The sequence below is a fragment of the Notechis scutatus genome, chromosome 4 (genome assembly GCF_049901735.1).
Source record: "Notechis scutatus isolate UNSWTSFEM ecotype Mainland chromosome 4, rNotScu1.2, whole genome shotgun sequence".
NCBI lineage: Eukaryota > Metazoa > Chordata > Lepidosauria > Squamata > Elapidae > Notechis > Notechis scutatus.
In genome coordinates this window covers 86,980,158-86,999,743 of record NC_142012.1, presented here as the reverse complement: position 1 = coordinate 86,999,743, position 19,586 = coordinate 86,980,158, and the positions used below count along the sequence as shown (strand labels likewise).

The following is a 19,586-nucleotide window of genomic DNA, read 5'->3' as shown; positions in this document are numbered from 1 at the left end:
GCAATTTTAAGACCCGTGAACTTTAATTCCCAGAATTCCCCCCAGACAATTTACTGAAGTTTTCTTCTCAAAGTTTTTCAGAAGTGGTTTGCCATTGCCTGTTTCTTCCTAGGGTAAGAGAAAGGGACTGGCCCAAGGTCACCCAGCAGGTTTCATGCATAAAGCAGAATTAAAATTCATACTCTCCTGATTGCTAGCCTGTTGCCTTAACCACTATACTAAACTGGCTCATTTTAAGTGGCTACTTTTACTGAATTGAAATCTTAGCACTAAGCCATTTCTTTTAAAGGCTGAGGTATACTTTGGATAGAGCCCTAGAATTCCTCCAAGCTATGTTTTTCAGTAAATATCCATTACCACAAAGCCAAGTACCCATATTCAACATTTGAAGGAAAATAGTATTCTCTTTTGTGGTTTCCCAGCTAAAAACTTAACAGTTTTAAGCTGTCCACTTGATAGATTTCCCCTCTCTCTTTTCTCTCCAGATGGAGGTGGGTGGCAAAGCATAATGTTCTTATCATTTGATAAGAATTCCACAAGCTTCTAAGCAGCAAGGTGGAACTACCAAAGCTACTGTGTGGGTGCGAATTGCTTTCAGAAATGCAGAAGATGTGATGTCAGATATTTTTTGAAAGACCATTTCTTTCTTGACTCATTAAATATTATGTCCGAAATAGGATTGTGGTATTTCTGATGAGACATATTACAAGATTGTACTGGCATCTCATGTGTTGGAGAAATAGGGCAAACATGGAAGAGGCCTCAGGCTTGCAAATGTAGGATTGTTGCACATCTATCTGACCTGTGGATATCAACTTCTCCATGAATATTTAACTATGGAAGAACTCTAGTTTAAAAATAGAGCAAAATGTTCTGTTGAAAACCAGGTGGAATCTGGAATCAATTTAAAATCAATTACTTTGCAACGATTGCTGTAAGGTGTTTTTTTCCTCAACTTCAGATGGAATATTGCCAACCTAATTCTCCACAGTGGAAATACAATCAGCTCAAGCATGTTTCAGAGTTCAATATGAACCAGCAGCTTTGGCTGCTTCTAAGAAACCAAAGGTGCTTTCATTCTGATGGAATTAATGTCTATAACTAAATCCACATCATATATGTATCAAAAACTATACAAAACATTTGAATGTACAAAACATTTATGGGAAATGTTTTAATGTTAAAGATCTTACTGTTGGATTAAAATTATATTCTAAAATTGTAACATTTGAGAAATTATGAGAAATACAAATGTGTTGTGTATTACTAAGAGGATTATTTTAAGTGTTATTACCAATTCTAAGGACTGAATTTGAGACATGTAAATTATCTAATTTAAAAACAGGCCTTTTTCAGAATGAAATGATCTATCCAAATTTATTTTACAGGATTATTTTCAGCAAAGTAATTACAAAAATTGGCTGCCAGAAATTCAAGCTCCAATGTTTGCTTTTAAACGCAGCAGATAAAGAAAATGTTAATTCTTTTCTCTGAAGGAATGAGAAGAATGGCTAAAACCAAACCTTAATTCAATGTGCTTTGGGGAGCAGTCATTTTATTAAAAAATAGTTTGAAAAAAAAAAGACATGTGAGGGGGCAACTCCCCACATTTTTTCTTTTCGATTTGCAGTTAATCAATTCTGGATATAAGTAAGGATCAGTGATATCACTAACACAGAGGTTGGAGGCAAATGATCCTAACAGGAAAATCAGAGTATCTTTTAGAAATCACTGTTCTTTCTGTTTTCCTTTGCCCCCAAAAGGAATTTGCCGGGATTTAAGACTATGCACCCTCAGTATAATTTTCTTAAGGTATAATTTTTATTAAAAGAAAGCTTTACATAACTTTACATTTCCAAAGTAAAAGTAGAAAAAATAAAGAAATATGAAAAAACAAAATAAAAAAATGAAAGATAAAAAGAGAAACAAAAATAAGTATTTAAAGAAGTGACTTTTTATCTTCTTTGCAGCAATGCAAACGCATAAATTATCATTTCCTCCCTCCCAAATTATATATTTTAATTCCTTTCTACCCATAAACATTTTAACTCATAAACCCTGAAATCATCAATTCATGTTTATCCATTTTCAGCAAAAAGTCCATAAGGGTTTCCACTCTGTTTTAAAAGTATGTGTTGTTCCCTCCTTATCAAAGAAGTCAGTTTAGCCATTTCTGCAAGATCTGCCATCTTCGCAATCCATTCCTCCAGGATAGGTATTTCTGTATTTTCCCATCTTGGTGCTTATAATAACCTTGCTGCAGTTGCCATATATAAAGCCAATAATCCAAAAGACTTTTCTAGTTTTGTCCATAAGTCCTAACCCATTTCCCACATTGCATGCTTGATGCATACCAAGCAACCTTGTTTTCTATAACAAAAGTCTAGTTGCATCTGATTAATTTTTAAAATTATCTGCAACATCATATCTCTCTCTCTATGTATTTCACATTGACAACAGTGATTGAAGTTATTCTTAGATAATTTCATCTAGTGTCATACAACATATTTTTACTTGAAGTCAAAAGAGTCATCAAACTATATGTACCATCAACAACTCCCAAAACAAAACAAAAAAGCAGATTACCCATAACAATAAGGAAACTTCAATCCAAAAAGAGATCACTCTGGCGGAAAAACAAATCTGGTCACGTTGCCAATTTCAAAAGCCGATACAAAAATTTATGCCACCAGATAAAGACCGAATGCATCAATTATCACATTAAACAAGAGGAAAACCTTCTAAGCACCAATTCCACCCGTGCTTTTTACAATTTTGTAAACAACAAACTAAAAGACTCAAGGTCTATCCCACCCTTGATAGGACCTGATGGTAAAGACTGTAACGACGACACCACTAAAGCCAACATCTTTAACACATTCTTCAGCTCAGTATTTGTAAACAGCAATGGATCATGCCCAGTATTTCCTAGCCGTACCACAGATAACAACAATGATCTAATACATATCGATTTTACAGAAGACAATGTTGAAAAAGCACTACGCAATCTAAAACCATCTCTATCTATTGGACCTGATGGAATATGTGCCTACTTCTTAAAAAAGCTATCCACTGCCATAGCCAAACCTCTAAGCATAATCTTTGAAAAATCTTTCAGGACCAGCTCCTTGCCTAACCTATGGTCACAAGCCACAGTCATCCCCATCTTCAAAAAGGGAGACCCAAGCCTAGTTGAAAATTACAGACCAATCTCCTTATGCTGCGTCACCTGTAAAGTCATGGAATCAATTATTAACCAATCCATCATCCTCCACTTAGAGACAAACAACCTACTCTCCAATAAACAATTTGGTTTCAGAAAAAAACTATCCTGTAATCTGCAACTCTTACACTGCAAAAACATATGGACGACACAACTCGACCAGGGCAAAGCAATAGACGCAATCTACATAGACTTCTGTAAAGCCTTTGATTCAGTGGTACACGACAAACTACTCCTAAAAATAAAATCCTATGGTATCTCTGGACAACTGAATAACTGGATAGAAGCATTCCTGTCAAACAGACAACAAATGGTCAAAATTGGGAGCGTCCTATCAAATTCTGTACCTGTCAATAGTGGTGTCCCCCAAGGCAGTGTTCTAGGACCAACTCTCTTCATACTCTACATAAATGACCTCTGTGATCATATTAAGAGCAATTGCATTCTTTTCGCTGATGATGTAAAGCTGTTCAATACCACAGACAATACTGCTACCCTACAAAAGATCTTGACTATGTATCAGAATGGTCAAACAAATGGCAACTTCAAATCTCAACAAATAAATGCTCTGTCTTACATATTGGCAAAAAAATCAGAAAATAAAATACAAGCTGAATAGTCAAGATCTTGTTGATGACCCAAGCTCTGTAAAGGACCTTGGAATACTCACCTCTAATGATCTAAGTGCTAGAGCCCACTGCAACTACATAGCCAAAAAGGCATTAAGAGTTGTTAACTTAATCCTACGTAGCTTTTTCTCTGGTAATATCACACTACTAACCAGAACATACAAAACATTTGCTAGACCAATACTCGAATACAGTTCATCAGTCTGGAACCCACATTACGTATCTGATATTAGCACAATTGAGAAAGTCCAGAAATATTTCACAAGAAGAGTTCTCCACTCCTCTACTCGTTGTAGAATACCTTATGCCACCAGACTTGAAATTCTAGAACTAGAAAACCTTGAATTACGCCGTCTTCGGTCTGATTTAAGCATGGTATATAAAATCATACATTGCAATGTCCTACCTGTCAATGAATACTTCAGCTTCAACCATAACAACACAAGAGCACACAATAGATACAAACTCAAAGTTAACCGCACCAAACTTGATTGCAGGAAATACGACTTCAGCAATAGAGTGGTCAATGTCTGGAATACTCTACCCGACTCTGTAGTTTCTCCCCAAACCCCAAAAAACTTTAACCTTAGACTGTCTACTATTGACCTCACCCCTTTCCTAAGAGGTCTGTAGGGGGCGTGCATAAGCGCACCAACGTGCCTACCGTCCCTGTCCTATTGTTTCTCTTATTCTCCTTTTATTTTTCTTATATGTACCCATTTCATGTATTCACAACTATGTATACACTTATACTTATTATCTTGTAAACAATTGGCAAATCAAATCAAATAAATAAATAAATAAATAAATAAATAAATAAATTCAAAATGGCAACCATAACTATAATGGTGTAGAGTCTCCTGCTTGGGCGGGGTGTTGGTGTTGGATAGATGACCTCCAAGGTTCCTTCCAACTCTTCTAATCTAATCTAATCTAATCTAATCTAATCTAATCTAATCTAATCTAACCTAATCTACTCAAAGCTCCTTTTTACACATGTTTCAGTGCACATTTTGACCTCCCTTTGAGCGCAAGTGTTGCAAAATATATTTGTCTCATTTGTCTGATTATGTCATGATTTATATGAAATTGTTATGGCTTGTATTGAAAACCTGGGGGCCAGCAGGTTGGAAATTGTGTATTTTCCTGAATTTTCTAAGCTTTGGATTAATTTCTCTTTACTGATCTCAGTGGTATAATGTTTTGCATTTTGGGCTTACCACTGAGAATGAAATTTCTCATTTGCAAAGCTACTTTGTATGTTGAAGTACTATATTTTGCTTTCACAAATTGTTTTAATAGAAATAGAAGCAACCAGGAATATTGTGTAGAGGGTGAGGTGGGAGAAAGAATGCAGTGGCTTTCTTGCAGGCATGGCTTAGAAGCATATTTTACTAAAATTATTAAGTGGCCTGGTTGGCTTTGATAGAATTAATTACTTATTAATAAATAAATAAATAAATAAATAAATAAATAAATAAATAAATAAATAAATAAATAAATAAATAAATAAATAAATAAATAAATAAATAAATAAATAAATAAATAAATAAATAAATAAATAAATAAATAAATAAATAAATAAATAAATAAATAAATAAATAAATAAATAAATAAATAAATAAATAAATAAATAAATAAATAAATAAATAAATAAATAAATAAATAAATAAATAAATAAATAAATAAATAAATAAATAAATGGTACATAATTTTATAAAACTTCCATTGTAACAGTGTGATTTTAACATTTTCACAATAATCCTCAAGGCAGATATTGAGCAGGATATGTAGCCTCCCCTCTACAAAAAATAACCACCCTATTTGATATGTCAAGTATCTGTTTGGAAGGCCATTCTCTCATGCAAGTTAAGCCAACATCCTTTGACATCCCAAACAAATTTAATGTTTTGCCTTCTTTTCAAAAGTGCTATTTGAAATTCCCATTCAAGAATGTCTTTGGCTTTGCCCATTAAAGAAAATAGAAATATTCACATGTTCTTTCAATGCCCTTTTCAAAGGTAAGGTGTGTTTAAATGGTGAGGTCTGTTGAATTTTGGTCTTAGAGTCGTGCAAAGAGGTTGTTTGTCTCCTTTTCTAGCAGTTCAGCAAATTTTGTTAAAAGCTTGCCAAATTTCTTTAAATTGCTATTGCTCTGAGAAGATTGTGTACCTTGATTATTTGTTTGTGTGTGTTTGTTATATATATATATATATATATATATATATATATATATATATATATATATATATATATATATATATATATATATAAAGTGTGTGTGTGTGTGTGTAGCTATAATAATTCTCTTCACTTCCTGTTCATTCAGACAACATGTGGTGTTGCTAATTTACCTTTTACAAGTAGATTTAAAATATGTTTATAGTAAATTGTAGGCCACCTTCAGAATCAGAGCCACCACACATGCAGTAGATAAAAATGTGATCACCTTTTAGGCAGACACATCTCTTGTTTTCAAATGCAACAGAGACATTCTTAGAGGACTAAAATAAATTGTATTCTCATATTTATTCTAAGATTGTACAGATGTTTAATATTCATTATATATATTTTGTTTTAATTAAAGGGGCAGAGGACCACTGAAGAATACATCAGATGTGATTAATGCAGCTAAAATGATCTCTGAGTCAGGATCTAGGATGGATGTTCTTGCAAGACTCATTTCTAATCAGGTAAGATAACAGGGAGAGCATAACATGTCTCCTGTTACAACTGACCCCATGCTCCAAATACTGTTGTATTTTTTATCTTCTTTGTCAGGTGCCTATTCTCTTTGTCAAGCAGATTGCTAAGAATTTACTACAGCTGTTGCAGAATGAATTATTAAACCAGATCCACATGCACCAGTTAATTATTTGTCACCATTCTAAAATTATTTTGCTAACTTGAATTTTAAACTTCATAATTGGCTTCATAATAAAACCTCTTGTTTTACAGGAATGCTATCTTGTTTTTTCAAGTAAGAGGATTTTTAAATAAATAAAAATAAAATAAAAATGCTATATTTTTTTGTGTAGTATAGCAAGAATTAAATGCCCTTTTATAATCAGACAAAAGCCTGCACAAGACCAAATGAGGTACAAATATTTATTAAATTTGCATTGGTTTGTTTGCCTATATAATAGAGACAAGAATTTTGCTGTCTATTTTGCTTTTCTGCCTTGTGACTTCAAGACTATTTTTGGTCCTGGAATTTAGCTAAAGTGAAAATGTATTACCAAAGCAACAATCAGATAAATGAATATTGAATCCAGGCCAAGAAAATGCTTTAGGAAAATGTCTCAGCTCCGCTCCTCCTGATTCACATGAAGATAAACAGCAGAGCAAGGAAGCTCATTCAAACTTGCAAGATTCTGTTACTATAACCATTCTAACAAAAGTAGCTTTAGGTCTATACCAGGGGTGTCAAAATGCGGCCCATGGGCCAGATGTGTCATGCGCAGGCCACACCCACCCCAGCTCCACGAAGGGGAAAATGTTGCAATATGTCACATGATGGCAATGTGACACAGCGAGTTTGACACCCGTGGTCTACTACACAGTCTGTTTCTTAGTCTAGTCTACCTGTTTGGGTGGACAAAAGATAGAGTGATAGGGAAAAAAAGCAAAGGAGAAGATAGTAGTATGAATAGTTCATATTGTATATGTTTTCTGACAGGTCAAAGCATTGTTTCTTTGGAGATTTAGCCCTTATGTTAACTGAATTGTGCCTTTGATGCTTTTGAGTTTCTTTGCTTGTTGTTGACTTTGGTTATTTTAGTGCACATCTTTGGACTTGGGTAGATTCCATCTAGATTCCATTTGGAGTGGATTGGATGATAGGCATTGTTAAATAACTAAATATCATTTTGAGTATGTTCTTACTAAAGACAAATTAACTCATGAGGTACATTTAACTCACTGTCTGGATTTAATGGGTTCTTTTGCTTTGTAAAGTGTGTGTGTAAAATAAGTTATATGTGCACATTGTAATAATGGCCTAGAGTCTTCTTCATGTGTATCTTTGCAACCCTGATCCAAGTGCTTGTGTTGAATGTGGTAGCCTGGCAGAAAACTGAGAGGACCAAATCAGCAACCAAGAGTACAGAGACCTCTGCTGAAATAGCTGCTTGGCATTGTTCCCATTTATCTCTTCCTATTATGTGCACACCTTCCACAACAACGAGCATGCCTGCCAGTGAACTGTGAGCTAGGTGCTTTATTATTCTGCAGTTTAAACACATATTTTTTCAAAGATTTTCTTTATGGTTGGCAAAATTGGAAGATAGCTGAATTAGCTTCTTGCCAAAGCTAATAATGTCATTTCAGTGGAACACAGTTCATCATTCACAGTACCTTTCAAAGCACAGCTCTGTTAGCCTGAGACCACCTCCCAGTCAACACCTCCATCATAAACCAAGTTAAAAAAAAAAAACACATTTTTTTTCGTTCTCATGTAGCCTCTAATGTGAAAGTGTGCCTGAAATAAGCAATCAGTCTGTAATGAAGATTCAGTGTTGCGTATCTTTGACCTTTTACAGTTCATTAAATAGAACAGTTTCAAGTGAATGACTTTTATTTGGGTTTCCTGCCATCTCAGACCATTAAATGTAAAATTGTGAAACCATTGAATCAGGCAGTATGGAATTGTTGCCTTGGGGGATATGTTGTGATTTAACATTAGCTCTATCATATAAGACATTTCCTTTAGCAGGATATATTTTAAATATATACAGGGACAACATTACTGTTGAAAGAAATCTGACTCAGATTCATTAGTGTCATGGTAGTTGAATGTGTGAAGATCCTGAAGATGTGTGAAGAATATGTGAAGATCCTGAAGATGAAACTCACTTTGCCCATCTAATGAGAAAGGAGGACTCACTGGAGAAGAGCCTAATGCTGGGAACGGTTGAGGGCAAAAGAAGAAGAAGGGGACGGCAGAGAACAAGGTGGCTGGGTGGAGTCACTGAGCGTAAATGGACTCCGAGGGATGGGAGAGGACAGGAAGGGTTGGAGGAACGTTGTTCATAGGGTCACGATGTGTCAGACACGACTTCACAATAACAACAAGAAGAAGAAGTTGAATGTGTGGCTCAGAATTGACTCGTTGCATTGTAAGAGTTCTCCAAGATTGATCTGAAGATTGCAGATGTTTCATTAATTTCCCAAAGGTGCTTTTTGATTAATCTTCAAGGTAGCATCATCAATGCAGGAGTTTTACAGATGTGGGGATTTTATGTTCTTCTGTCTTGCCTGCTTTGAACATATCTGATAAGTGATTTGTGAGCAAATGTTGCTTTGCAATGTGACCGATACCTAGTTATTGGTAGATTATTTATTCAGATGCTAAAATGGTGGTTTTATCTTTGTATCAGTTGCTTTCTTTGTGATGGCTAATATTGATGTCTGATGGTTGGAATTCTTTTCCTGTGATTGTTGAATTGGTTGATTGTTGCATGATGGGGAGAATGTGGTATGTTTTAACTGAACTGATGAATTCAAACTGGGTCTTTGGTTATGTCTTTTGATAGGTCCATCAAGAAAGTAAGCCTATGAGCTTGTCAGTCAATGCTTGGTTGAAGTCTTATGCTAAAATTATCTTGCATTTTTCAGGCTTGCTTCTTCTAATATTCACACTGTTTTCTATTTGAAATAATTAGTGAAATAATTTCACTACAAAATTGTCATTTTATTAGAGCAGGGGTCTTCAAACTTGACAGCTTTAAGACTAGTGTACTTCAACTCCCAGAATTCCTCCTCCAGTCATGTTAGTTCAGGAATTCTCGGAGTTGAAGTCCACAAGTCTTAAACTTGCCAAGCTTGAAGACGCTTGTATTAGAGTAATAAGGGCTTGCAGAATAAACCAGGATTAAAAGGCAAGCTAGAAGATGCCTCAAACACAATCTTTCATCCTACCTTATACCACAACTGTCTCAAAATAAGGCTTTTATTATGCAATTTTCCTGTCTCAAAACCAGAATTCTACTTGTGAGGTAAGAAAGTACCCATTTGGTTTGTTTCACATTCACTATTCCCTTGTTTTCCTTATGCTTTTTCTCTTTTTCTTCCTGTGGAGGGAAACAAAATTGATCACTTTATAAATTGTCCTCCTATAACACTTTCCATGCATGATTGTATTTGGACTGTTATTTCTACTTTAAATATAATCCTCATCTCTTGTTGAAAATAAGGTTGGAGTTACTTGATCTCCCCCCTCCCCCCCACGTGGACTGTGCAAATCCAATTAGAAATCCATGGGAAGCCATATGTACAGTAGAAAGAGGTTGCTTCCATGTATAACTGTCAGTAGTAATTTGACAAGTACAGATTTTACTGTTTGAGGTCTTCTGGCTGTATTTCTCTGCAACATAAACTTGATTTCTTGTGGGGTTTTTCTTTCTTCCAACTTCTACATGAATGAAGAAACTCCACCATATGCAGCTTCCCCCAGATCACTTAAAATTCTTTGGAAATCAATGTTTATTCTACATTCAAATTATATTGCCAATTTCTTGTTTTAATTATATTCTTAGATGCTTTTCACCACTCCAGAAAGTAAGACATTTGGCAGCACAGTCACAGGCCTTCTTTTCATTGAGAAAACACCAGGGCCTTTTGATGTTTCACTTCTTCCTCTCTGGATTGTTGTTACTATAGCCAAAGGACATTAAAATCAAGAATAATTTCGCTAATAAACTCTTTGTCCTTTTCCTTGGGCTAATAAAGGCTCATGATTACCTTGATTGAAAGGCAAGATACAAATGTTCCAGTAGTTAATACAACTATTCATAAACCTCCCTTCCTGCCTCAAAGCTGTATTTTGTTATGCAATTTCCATGTCTGAAGCATAGAGTTCTACTGGCCAGCTCTGGGAGAATCCACACAGCTTGGTCTGATTTTTGTATTTTCCTACTGCTTTTCCTGTCTCTTTTCTAGTGGAGGGAAGCAAGATTGATTACACTAGGGACTATCTTCCTAGAGCACTTATGCTTTATTATACATGAGACTATTATTTTACTTTAAATATAATTCTCATTTGTTGTTCTTTTCACCGTACACCATTTGTACCAGGAGGAAGCTTTATGCCAGGGCACATTTCTTTAGGATTGGAAAGGTTAATTTCCTAGTCGTCTTTCTGGAAGTTCTGGAAAGTAGTTTGCATTCCACATTTGTTGAGATCCACATGGATGTTTCTCCTCCGTAGGGAACAGTTTGCAATGAATTGCAAATCCAATCGGTTATGGTGTAGCATGCCATTTAATTCAGTAATATAAATAGATCCCAATGCAGAATTTCTGGCTACCTTATTTTCCCATGAAATGCTTTCTCATCTCCCCCACCCCCAACTCAATTATGTACTTAGAAAGAAAACTTTCACACATTAGTGCCTGTTGAAGAAACATCAGTCTTCCTTAATGTTAACTAGAAATCACTTGGTGGGAAGCTGATCACACAAAGTTATAAAAACCCATTTTATGTTTATGTCACAAAACTGTAGAAGTTAGAAACTTAAAAAGCAAGTTCTAATTAAGACGTTTTTATTAGGATTCTGTCTTATTGCATATCCATAAATTACCATAAAGAGATTTTAAATACGTTAAGATGATTGAGACAAAAATTACAGTAATATGATAATGATAAGTACAATCAGGGCAATTAAGATAGCTGTCTGGCTGTTTAGAATAATATAAATTTGGTTCCACTTTATCTGCTATTTAGTGAGATCCCACTGAAATCAGTACTGCAGTCAAGTCCATCTAGATTTCTGTTGCTTTTTTATATATTTCACTCTATTGAACATGAATTTTAGTGTTCCAAATTCTGAAATCAGTAGAACAAGGGAAGTAAATGTATTTCTTTGGAAAATTGCTGAGGCAAAAGATTTACTTAATACAGTATATATCCTTGTAAGCTGCCCAGAGTCACTGAGAGTAAGTTGAGTGGCCATAATTTTTTTTTCTTAAATAAATAAATACAGTTAGAGGGATTTTCTATTATTATTCAATTTTATCTTTAACATTTTGAATTATGAATAAGTAGAAAATTTTCTTTTATTTATTGCAAAGTGTTAAATGATAATACCATTTCTTACTTAGCTCTAACCAGACAACTTATGATCTGTTGGGTCTTCTTTTTTCAATATTTCCTTACCTAAAGAGATAAATAGGATGACCCCAGCCAGACAAAAAAGCAGTGGGACCAGATCTGACTTCCTGCTAGCTTCTCATTAGCTTTGCTTATGGGAAACAGACAGGGAGCATTGGAAATCATGATTCTATGACCATAGCTGACGGTAGCAGGGCCGAAGCAGTCACAAATTTGCAAATACAACTGGCGTAAAGATCCTTGAAATTTACATATTTTTTTTTTGCATAGGTTTAATGGGTCCTGGATTTTCTACACATTCTGGAAGCTAGCAGTTTTGAGCTACCTTGATTCAAAAATTGTCCTGTGACATACCATTCAGCTAATTACACACAGACAAGTAGGTTTTAGTAGTTTATAGATTCCAATTACCATAAGTGTGCAATAATAATCCATTTAAAGTTTTTAGTGCCTGTCTGTGTTGTTTACTGTAGAAGAGCACGGAGATCTCTTTTTGAATGCCTTCTATTTTCATTACTTCTGTGTTGAATATTATATCACTGATGATAGACTCCCTCTCCCTTGTTCTATCTCTTCCCTGCTCTGCCCAGCCAGACTTTGCCCTTCCCCAGCCTCCTCCACAGCCAACAGAGCCACACTCCCATTCCCTGTCAGCTGTCTGGCTTCCTCCTCAGATTCAGGCTCTGACAGGGGCATGACACCTTTGAACTGATTCCAAACCAGCTCCAGATCTGATCAATCATGCAAGAGTTTATGAGAAAAGACATCAAATGTTTTCTCTCAGAACTGTAGAGCTCTAGTGGAATCTCTGGTTTCTCCTCTCTACCAGCTCCTGAGCTGTAGAATGGTCAATATTCTTGCATTTGGCTCTGGAAGCTCACAGAGAGATTTTACCCTTAACAGCGAATGAGGGAAAGGTGCCTTTGATATCTTCTTGGAATGACTTGCTTATTTCTTTAATTTTATACCCCTCACTGATCAGTTGGAGGAAGTACTGAGGGTCTCATGGTGATCTCTCCCTTTTTTCTGTGGGTCTTCAGGATAACTGAAGACAACGGAGGGTCAGTTTCAAACTGTCTTGGAGAGATTGAGTGGTGCATCGAAGCAGCTGCATCAGTGGTGGAATTTGACATTTTTTACTACCGGTTCTGTGGGCATGGCTTATTTGGTGGGCGTGGCTTAGGGTCACATGACTGGGCAGGTGTAGCTTGGCCATGTGACTAGGGTGGTCATGTGAATGGGTGGGTGTGGCCAACTCAATGTCACTCACGTCAAGACTCACTCACCTGGCCCCTCCCCTCCCAGCCATTCCTTGTCACACCCAGACTCAATGTATGTATAGTTCTGTAAAAATGTTGTTCATCTTTTTTTTTTTTGACTTTATTATCTATCTATAGATGTACTTTCACAGACCACTGAAAGGAGGAAATGGCTCACATGCTTTGCCCAAGAGGATGATAGGCAACAGGCTTTTAGGGGGCTGCCAGAAAGAGGGGGGAGGGCAATGTATTTTCCAAAGCACCAGAAGGATGGAAACTGAACAGAGAGAGAAGAAATCTAAAAGTAAGGAGAAACTTCCTGACAGTGAGAACAATTAACCAGTGGAACTGCTTGCCACCAGAAGTTCTGAGTGCTCCGACACTGGAAGTTTTTAACAAAAGACTGGACAGCCATTTCTCTGAAATGGTATAGGGTTCCCCCCAAGGTCCCTTTCTAAGTGTTATTATGTTATTCAGACACCTTTCCCTGGACCTCTATTCAGATTTTGGATTCCTCAGAGTTTTCCTGCCTGAGCAAGGGGTTGGACTAAAAGACCTCCATAGTCCCTTTCAACTCTGTTAAACGCACCTGTATTTATGCTCTGGATTATTGACATGTAAAGCCTGAAAAATACCTGGGCAAAAGAAAGGCAGTAAAATCACTTTAGATGTAGGGACAGTGCAAAATATTAATATATGATAAATAATGGAACAATTAAAAATAATACCACAGAGTATTCTCTCTCCCCCTTCCTTTTTTTTCTTTCTCTCTCTCTTTCTCCCCCTTCCTCTTTCTTTCTTTCCTTTCCTTTCCTTTCTTTCTTTCTCTCTTTCTCTCCCTTCCTCTTTCTTTCTCTCTTTCTCTCCCTTCCTCTTTCTTTCTTGCTCTTTCTTTCTTTCTTGCTCTCTCCTTCTTGCCCTTCCTCCCTTCCTCTTTTTTCTTTTTTCCTCTTTTTTTCTTTCTCTTTCTTTTTTCCTCTTTATTTCTTTCTCTCCCTTCCTCTTTCTTTCTTGCTCTTTCTTTCTTCCTCCCTCCCTTCCTTCCTTCTTTCCCTTCTTTGTCTCCATCTCTCACACACACCTCTTTTCTGGGAAGAACTTATGAGCAGTGAGCCGGGGGGGGACGGGACAATGTGAATGTTGGTTTGGCATGCTGTGAATGGACCCAAAATCACCTTACCAAGAGTTAGAAGACTCATGTAGGTTCTGGGTTACTAGATGATGCTATCTGCTTGGAGATGGTCACCTATCAACTGCATGATCATGTTACTGGATGCTTGAGGTGCTTTGCATCAAAAAGTGGAGCTGGTCTTGCTAATTCTTTTTCCCCTGTTCCAAATCTGCAAAACCTTTCCCTTTGCTTTTCTTCCGCTTTCTCTGCTCTGCTGGGCTGGGAGGGCGGCAGACGCGCTCTGAAAGAGAGGCCAGGAATTCCTGGGGCTCCTTCCCATAGCTGCGCTGCCGCCACCGCTGCCCCCCCACTCTCTGGACTGGCCCAGCACCCCTCCTCCTGCCTGGAAAGGTCCCCAGCGGTGGGAGGGAGGCACGGAAAGGCCCCGCGCAGTGGGTGAGGGCCTAGCACGACTCACAGGCTTACCTGTGAGCAGGGCAGGCAGATCAGGGCTGCTCAGTTGGGGGCGGGCAGGCGAGCGGTGTGAGCGAGCATCAGGTGGGTGGGGCAACTGAGTGACCAGCCACCAGAGAACCGGTTTGGCCAGCCAGAAGTTACTAACAGTAACGCGACCCATCCCTAATCACTGCTACAGGTTCTCCAGAACCGGTGAGAACCGGTTGAATACCACCTCTGCGCTGCATGTGAAAAAGCTGTCAGTTGTCTTTTTCACATTCAGGTCACAGAAACTCACTCATTGAAATAGGAGAACACACACTGAAGATACTATTCATAATGTTTTGCAGAATGACAAGTATGGGTGATTATTCAGCTCCATAATATTTTATTCCTGAAGGGGACATTTATATTTGCTGTTCCAGACATAAAAAAAAAAAAAAAACCAAGTTCAAACAACACCATCGCCACCACATAGGTATTAGATGCATAAAACAACATGGAGTTCATTATTATGTCCCTCTTGTAAAAACAGCATAACACTATCAAACAAGCAAACTGGCAGCAGTACAATAGAGCAACTGTAAATTTATGATGCTCACCAGCATCTGAGTTCCAGCAAGCAATGCTTTGTTACATAAATCTTGATAAGGAGCACAAGATATCTAGGATGCCTGGAGGAAAGACAGCGGGCATAAACAGGATTGTGAGATGGCCAAAACCCAAAGGACAGCACAATTATTTGCTCACCCTCGATGAATATTTTGTTTTCATTTCATTTCCCTGACCTTTCCCTCCAAGCACCTAGAAGCCACTTCTGAAATGCATAAGTGCTTCTTCCGAAATCAGTTTAAATAGTATGGATGTCTGTTTAAAAGAAAAAGAAAAAAGGAAATTGGGGGGAGGGAGTTATCGCACCCTCTTAACTCACTTTTCTTTTGGATCCCTGATGTTAAAAGTAGTTAACCCAATCATACTACTATACATTTTTGCTTTTGTTTTTTAGTGTCCAGACTGGTCATGTAAGCAAGACTTACTCGCTTACTTGGAACAAATCAAGCTCTACTCCCACCAACTCAAAATCTGCAGCCAAGTCAAAGCTGAAATCCAGAACTTAGGTGGAGAACTCATCATGTCAGCAGTAAGTGAAAACTGTCCCAAAGGAATTACATGATTCTGTTCTCTTCCAGGTACAACCCAGACTCAAGGCAATGCGTCTCTGTAATGAAATGTAAGCCTCTTGTGGGTAAACCAGTTTGAATCCTGTCTGAATAAGCTCATTGTGGGTATGAATGCTAGCGTCTTAATATAGTTGTAAATTGTCATATATTTATTATTCATTTTTGTATTTCCATTTTAAAAAATTGAAGTTATATTTCTATCATCCTGGCACGATTGAAGAATTATATGATTAACTATGGAAATAGAGGGATTTGCAATGCTGCTCCAGATAATACAAAAATGTAGGTCCCTATTTTCTGATTTTGCCTTCTTTACATAAATTATAATAGTAATAAGTGGATCTTGTAACAAGAAGCTGGTATATATAATATCCCTGTTCAGTTCTGTGGGTATTTTTTTGGGGGGGGCGGGGTATTTTATTCAGGTATGTTTACCTCCCAAATTTCTATTTCCCCCCATAGCTATTATCATGCTGTTATGGGTTATAAAACATTTTTGCACTTCTACAAACCTTTTATTTCCCATACAGCTATCTTCCTTTTTAGTGACATGATGAACTAAATAATTACATTTCGAAAAAGAGACAGGTATTTGCATTCATTCGTTCATTCATTCGTTCATTCCATTTCAGTAGCTGCCTATCTCAGTCAATAAGTCTGAATGTCTTGCAATTCAAAAAATAAATTACAGTTAAAAATACTAAAACATTTTAAAACACTAAAAACATCCAGATGAAATATACATAGGAGCAAGATACTTGGCCAGTTAATACATCCAAGAAATGAGATCATTGATACATTCAGCACCCCAGGAACTGGAACATGGCCAGGTTTTTAGCGGCTGATGAAAGGGTAATAGAGTTGGAACCATTCTGCACTCCAAAGGTAAGATGTTCCATAGAAGAGGGGCCAGTGTGGAAAACAAGCTCATCTTCTGGTCCCCGCCAGCTGACAGTGTTTGATGCCATGTCAATTCTGCTCAGTCTAGTTGGACCAGTAGAGATGAGTAGTATACAAACAGTCTAATGTCCTGCAGATGTTGTGGATTTCAGCTCTTGTCCATCCTAGCAATATCTGGTAGGACTGTCCTGTTCTGTTTTCGATAATATAGGGAACCTAACTATAAAATGTGCCTCTAAACTAGTTTGAGTTGTAATGGCCTAGACCAGTGTTTTTCAGCCTTGGCAACTTGAAGATGTATGGACTTCAACTCCCATAATTCCCCAGTCAGCTATTGTGTCAAGCTTAAAATTTGTGTCTATCCAAAAGTACCCCAGGTGAGAATAAGAGAGAGTGGGATTCCTAAAATATGTTTTATGGAACCACAGTGTTCTCTGACTAGTTCTGAGAGTCAAGCGTTGTGTCTATGTGTTGATACATTCAGGTATATATCTGTGAGGGAGGAATGATGATGGCAGATCTATCATCAAACACAAAAATTAAAACACACACACATGCATATACACACAGAAGAGAGTGTGGAAGGAAATTGGTGCTGAAAGTTCTAGTAACTTTCCCTTCAGATTGCCTTTTCTCTCTTATGCGCTTTCATTGACATGTGCAGAAAAATACATGACATAACCTTGTGAAAGTACATATTCAACACTCACGCAGCTAAGATCAAGGATCAAATACTAAAACAGACTGAAAAGGCTGAATATTGCATCACCTTTAAAGCTGTTTCCACATCACATTTTTAATTACCGTATATACTCGAGTATAAGTCGACCCGAATATAAGCCGAGGCACCCAATTTTACACAAAAAAATTGGGAAAACTTATTGACTCGAGTATAAGCCGAGGGTGGGAAATGCAGCAGCTACTGGTAAATTTCAAAAATAAAAATAATTAATTTGGGAAACGATCTCACTATCTCACGTCGCCTCGGGAAGGGAAAGGCAAAGCGCTTTTTGCCTTTCCCTTCCCGGCTGGGGCTGTTGGGAGTTGCTGCCGCCGGTGCGGCCCCAGTCCCGCGTTGCCTCGGGAAGGGAAAGGCCACGGCTTGGAAGGCCGCCGCTGGAGCGAAGCTGCGCGCAGCCGCTGCGCTAGCATCGGATCGGGCGCGCCGGACAGTTCCGACCGAGTCCCGAGCGTTGTCTTTGGTGCCCGCCCAGCGCCGCGAGCTCCCTGTACTGGGAGAAGGGAAGACCCCCGGGCGGGGCAGGGAGAGGAGCTTCTCCCACCCGCCCCTCTTTCCGCGCCCACTGGTGTCCCCGCAGGACGACCCCCGCCCACAGTCGCCGCCGCTTGAAAGAGACGGGCCGGGGGTGGGTAGAAAGGCGCCGGGCGCCCTTGGAGAAGAAGGTCCCGCGTTCGCCTGTCTGCCCGCGGATGTCAGCGGAGCTTTGCCGCTGCTTCGTCCGGGGTCTCTGGGCAAACACGTCCACCCGACGGGGCTTGTCGCCTCCGGCACGCAAGGAGCGCTGCCCTCGGATTCCCTGTCCGGTTGGCCCCCCTTTTGAGGGCGATGGCAGTAAACTGTTCCCGTAGCAGCGGCTGCTCCTCTTCCCGGCTGGGCTGGTGAACGAGGCTTCGCAGGGCACCTTCGGCTCAGCAATTCTCTCCGCCGGAGCGGCCCCAGTCCCGCGTCGCCTCGGGAAGGGAAAGGCCACGGCTTGGAAGGCCGCCGCTGGAGCGAAGCTGCGTGCAGCCGCTGCGCTAGCATCGGATCGGGCGCGCCGGACGGTTCCGACCGAGCCCCGGCGTCATCTTTGGCGCCCGCCCAGCGCCGTGGAGCTCCCTGTACCGGGAGAAGGGGAAGACACACCCCTGGGGCGGGGCAGGGAGAGGAGCTTCTCCCGCCCGCCCCTCTTTCCGCGCCCACGGTGTCCCCGCAGGGCGACCCCCGCCCGCAGTCGCCGCCGCTTGAAAGAGACGGGCTGGGGTGGGTAGAAAGCGCACCGGGGCGCCTTGGAGGAGAAGGTCCCGCGTTCGCCTGTCTGCCCGCGGATGTCAGCGGAGCTTTGCCGCTGCTTCGTCCGGGGTCTCTGGGCAACACGTCCACCCGAGCGGGGCTTGTCGCCTCCGGCACGCAACGAGCGCTGCCCTCGGATTCCCTGTCCGGTTGCCCCCCTTTTGAGGGCGATGGCAGTAAACTGTTCCCGTAGCAGCGGCTGCTCCGCTGACATCCGCGGGCAGACAGGCGAACGCGGGACCTTCTCCTCCAAGGGCGCCCGGCGCCTTTCTACCCACCCCGGCCCGTCTCTTTCAAGCAGCGGCGACTGCGGGCAGGGGTCGCCCTGCGGGGACACCAGTGGGCGCGGAAAGAGGGTGGGCGGGAGAAGCTCCTCTCCCTGCCCCGCCCGGGGGTGTCTTCCCCTTCTCCCGGTACAGGGATCTCCGCGGCACTGGGCGGGCGCCAAAGACGACGCTCGGGGCTCGGTCGGAACCGTCCGGCGCGCCCGATCCGATGCTAGCGCAGTGCTGCGCGCAGCGCTCCAGCGGCGGCGCAGCTTCGCTCCAGCGGCGGCCTTCCAAGCCGTGGCCTTTCCCTTCCCGAGGCAACGCGGGACTGGGGCCGCACTGGCGGCAGCAACTCCCAACAGCCCCAGCCAGGAAGGGAAAGGCAAAGTGCTTTGCCTTTCCCTTCCCGAGGCGGCGGGACTGGGCCGCGCCGGC

General features: G+C 39.9%; 1 protein-coding gene across 1 annotated transcript in view; it reads left to right on the top strand.

The window, feature by feature from the left end:
* CTNNA3 (catenin alpha 3) overlaps positions 1–19,586 on the top strand; it is a 767,102-nt gene that overhangs the window by 730,635 nt on the left and 16,881 nt on the right. Inside the window, exons 16-17 of the mRNA XM_026672790.2 lie at positions 6,440–6,545; positions 15,794–15,928. Of these exons, the coding sequence (XP_026528575.2) occupies positions 6,440–6,545; positions 15,794–15,928 (241 nt within the window). The remainder of the gene's footprint in view (positions 1–6,439; positions 6,546–15,793; positions 15,929–19,586) is intronic.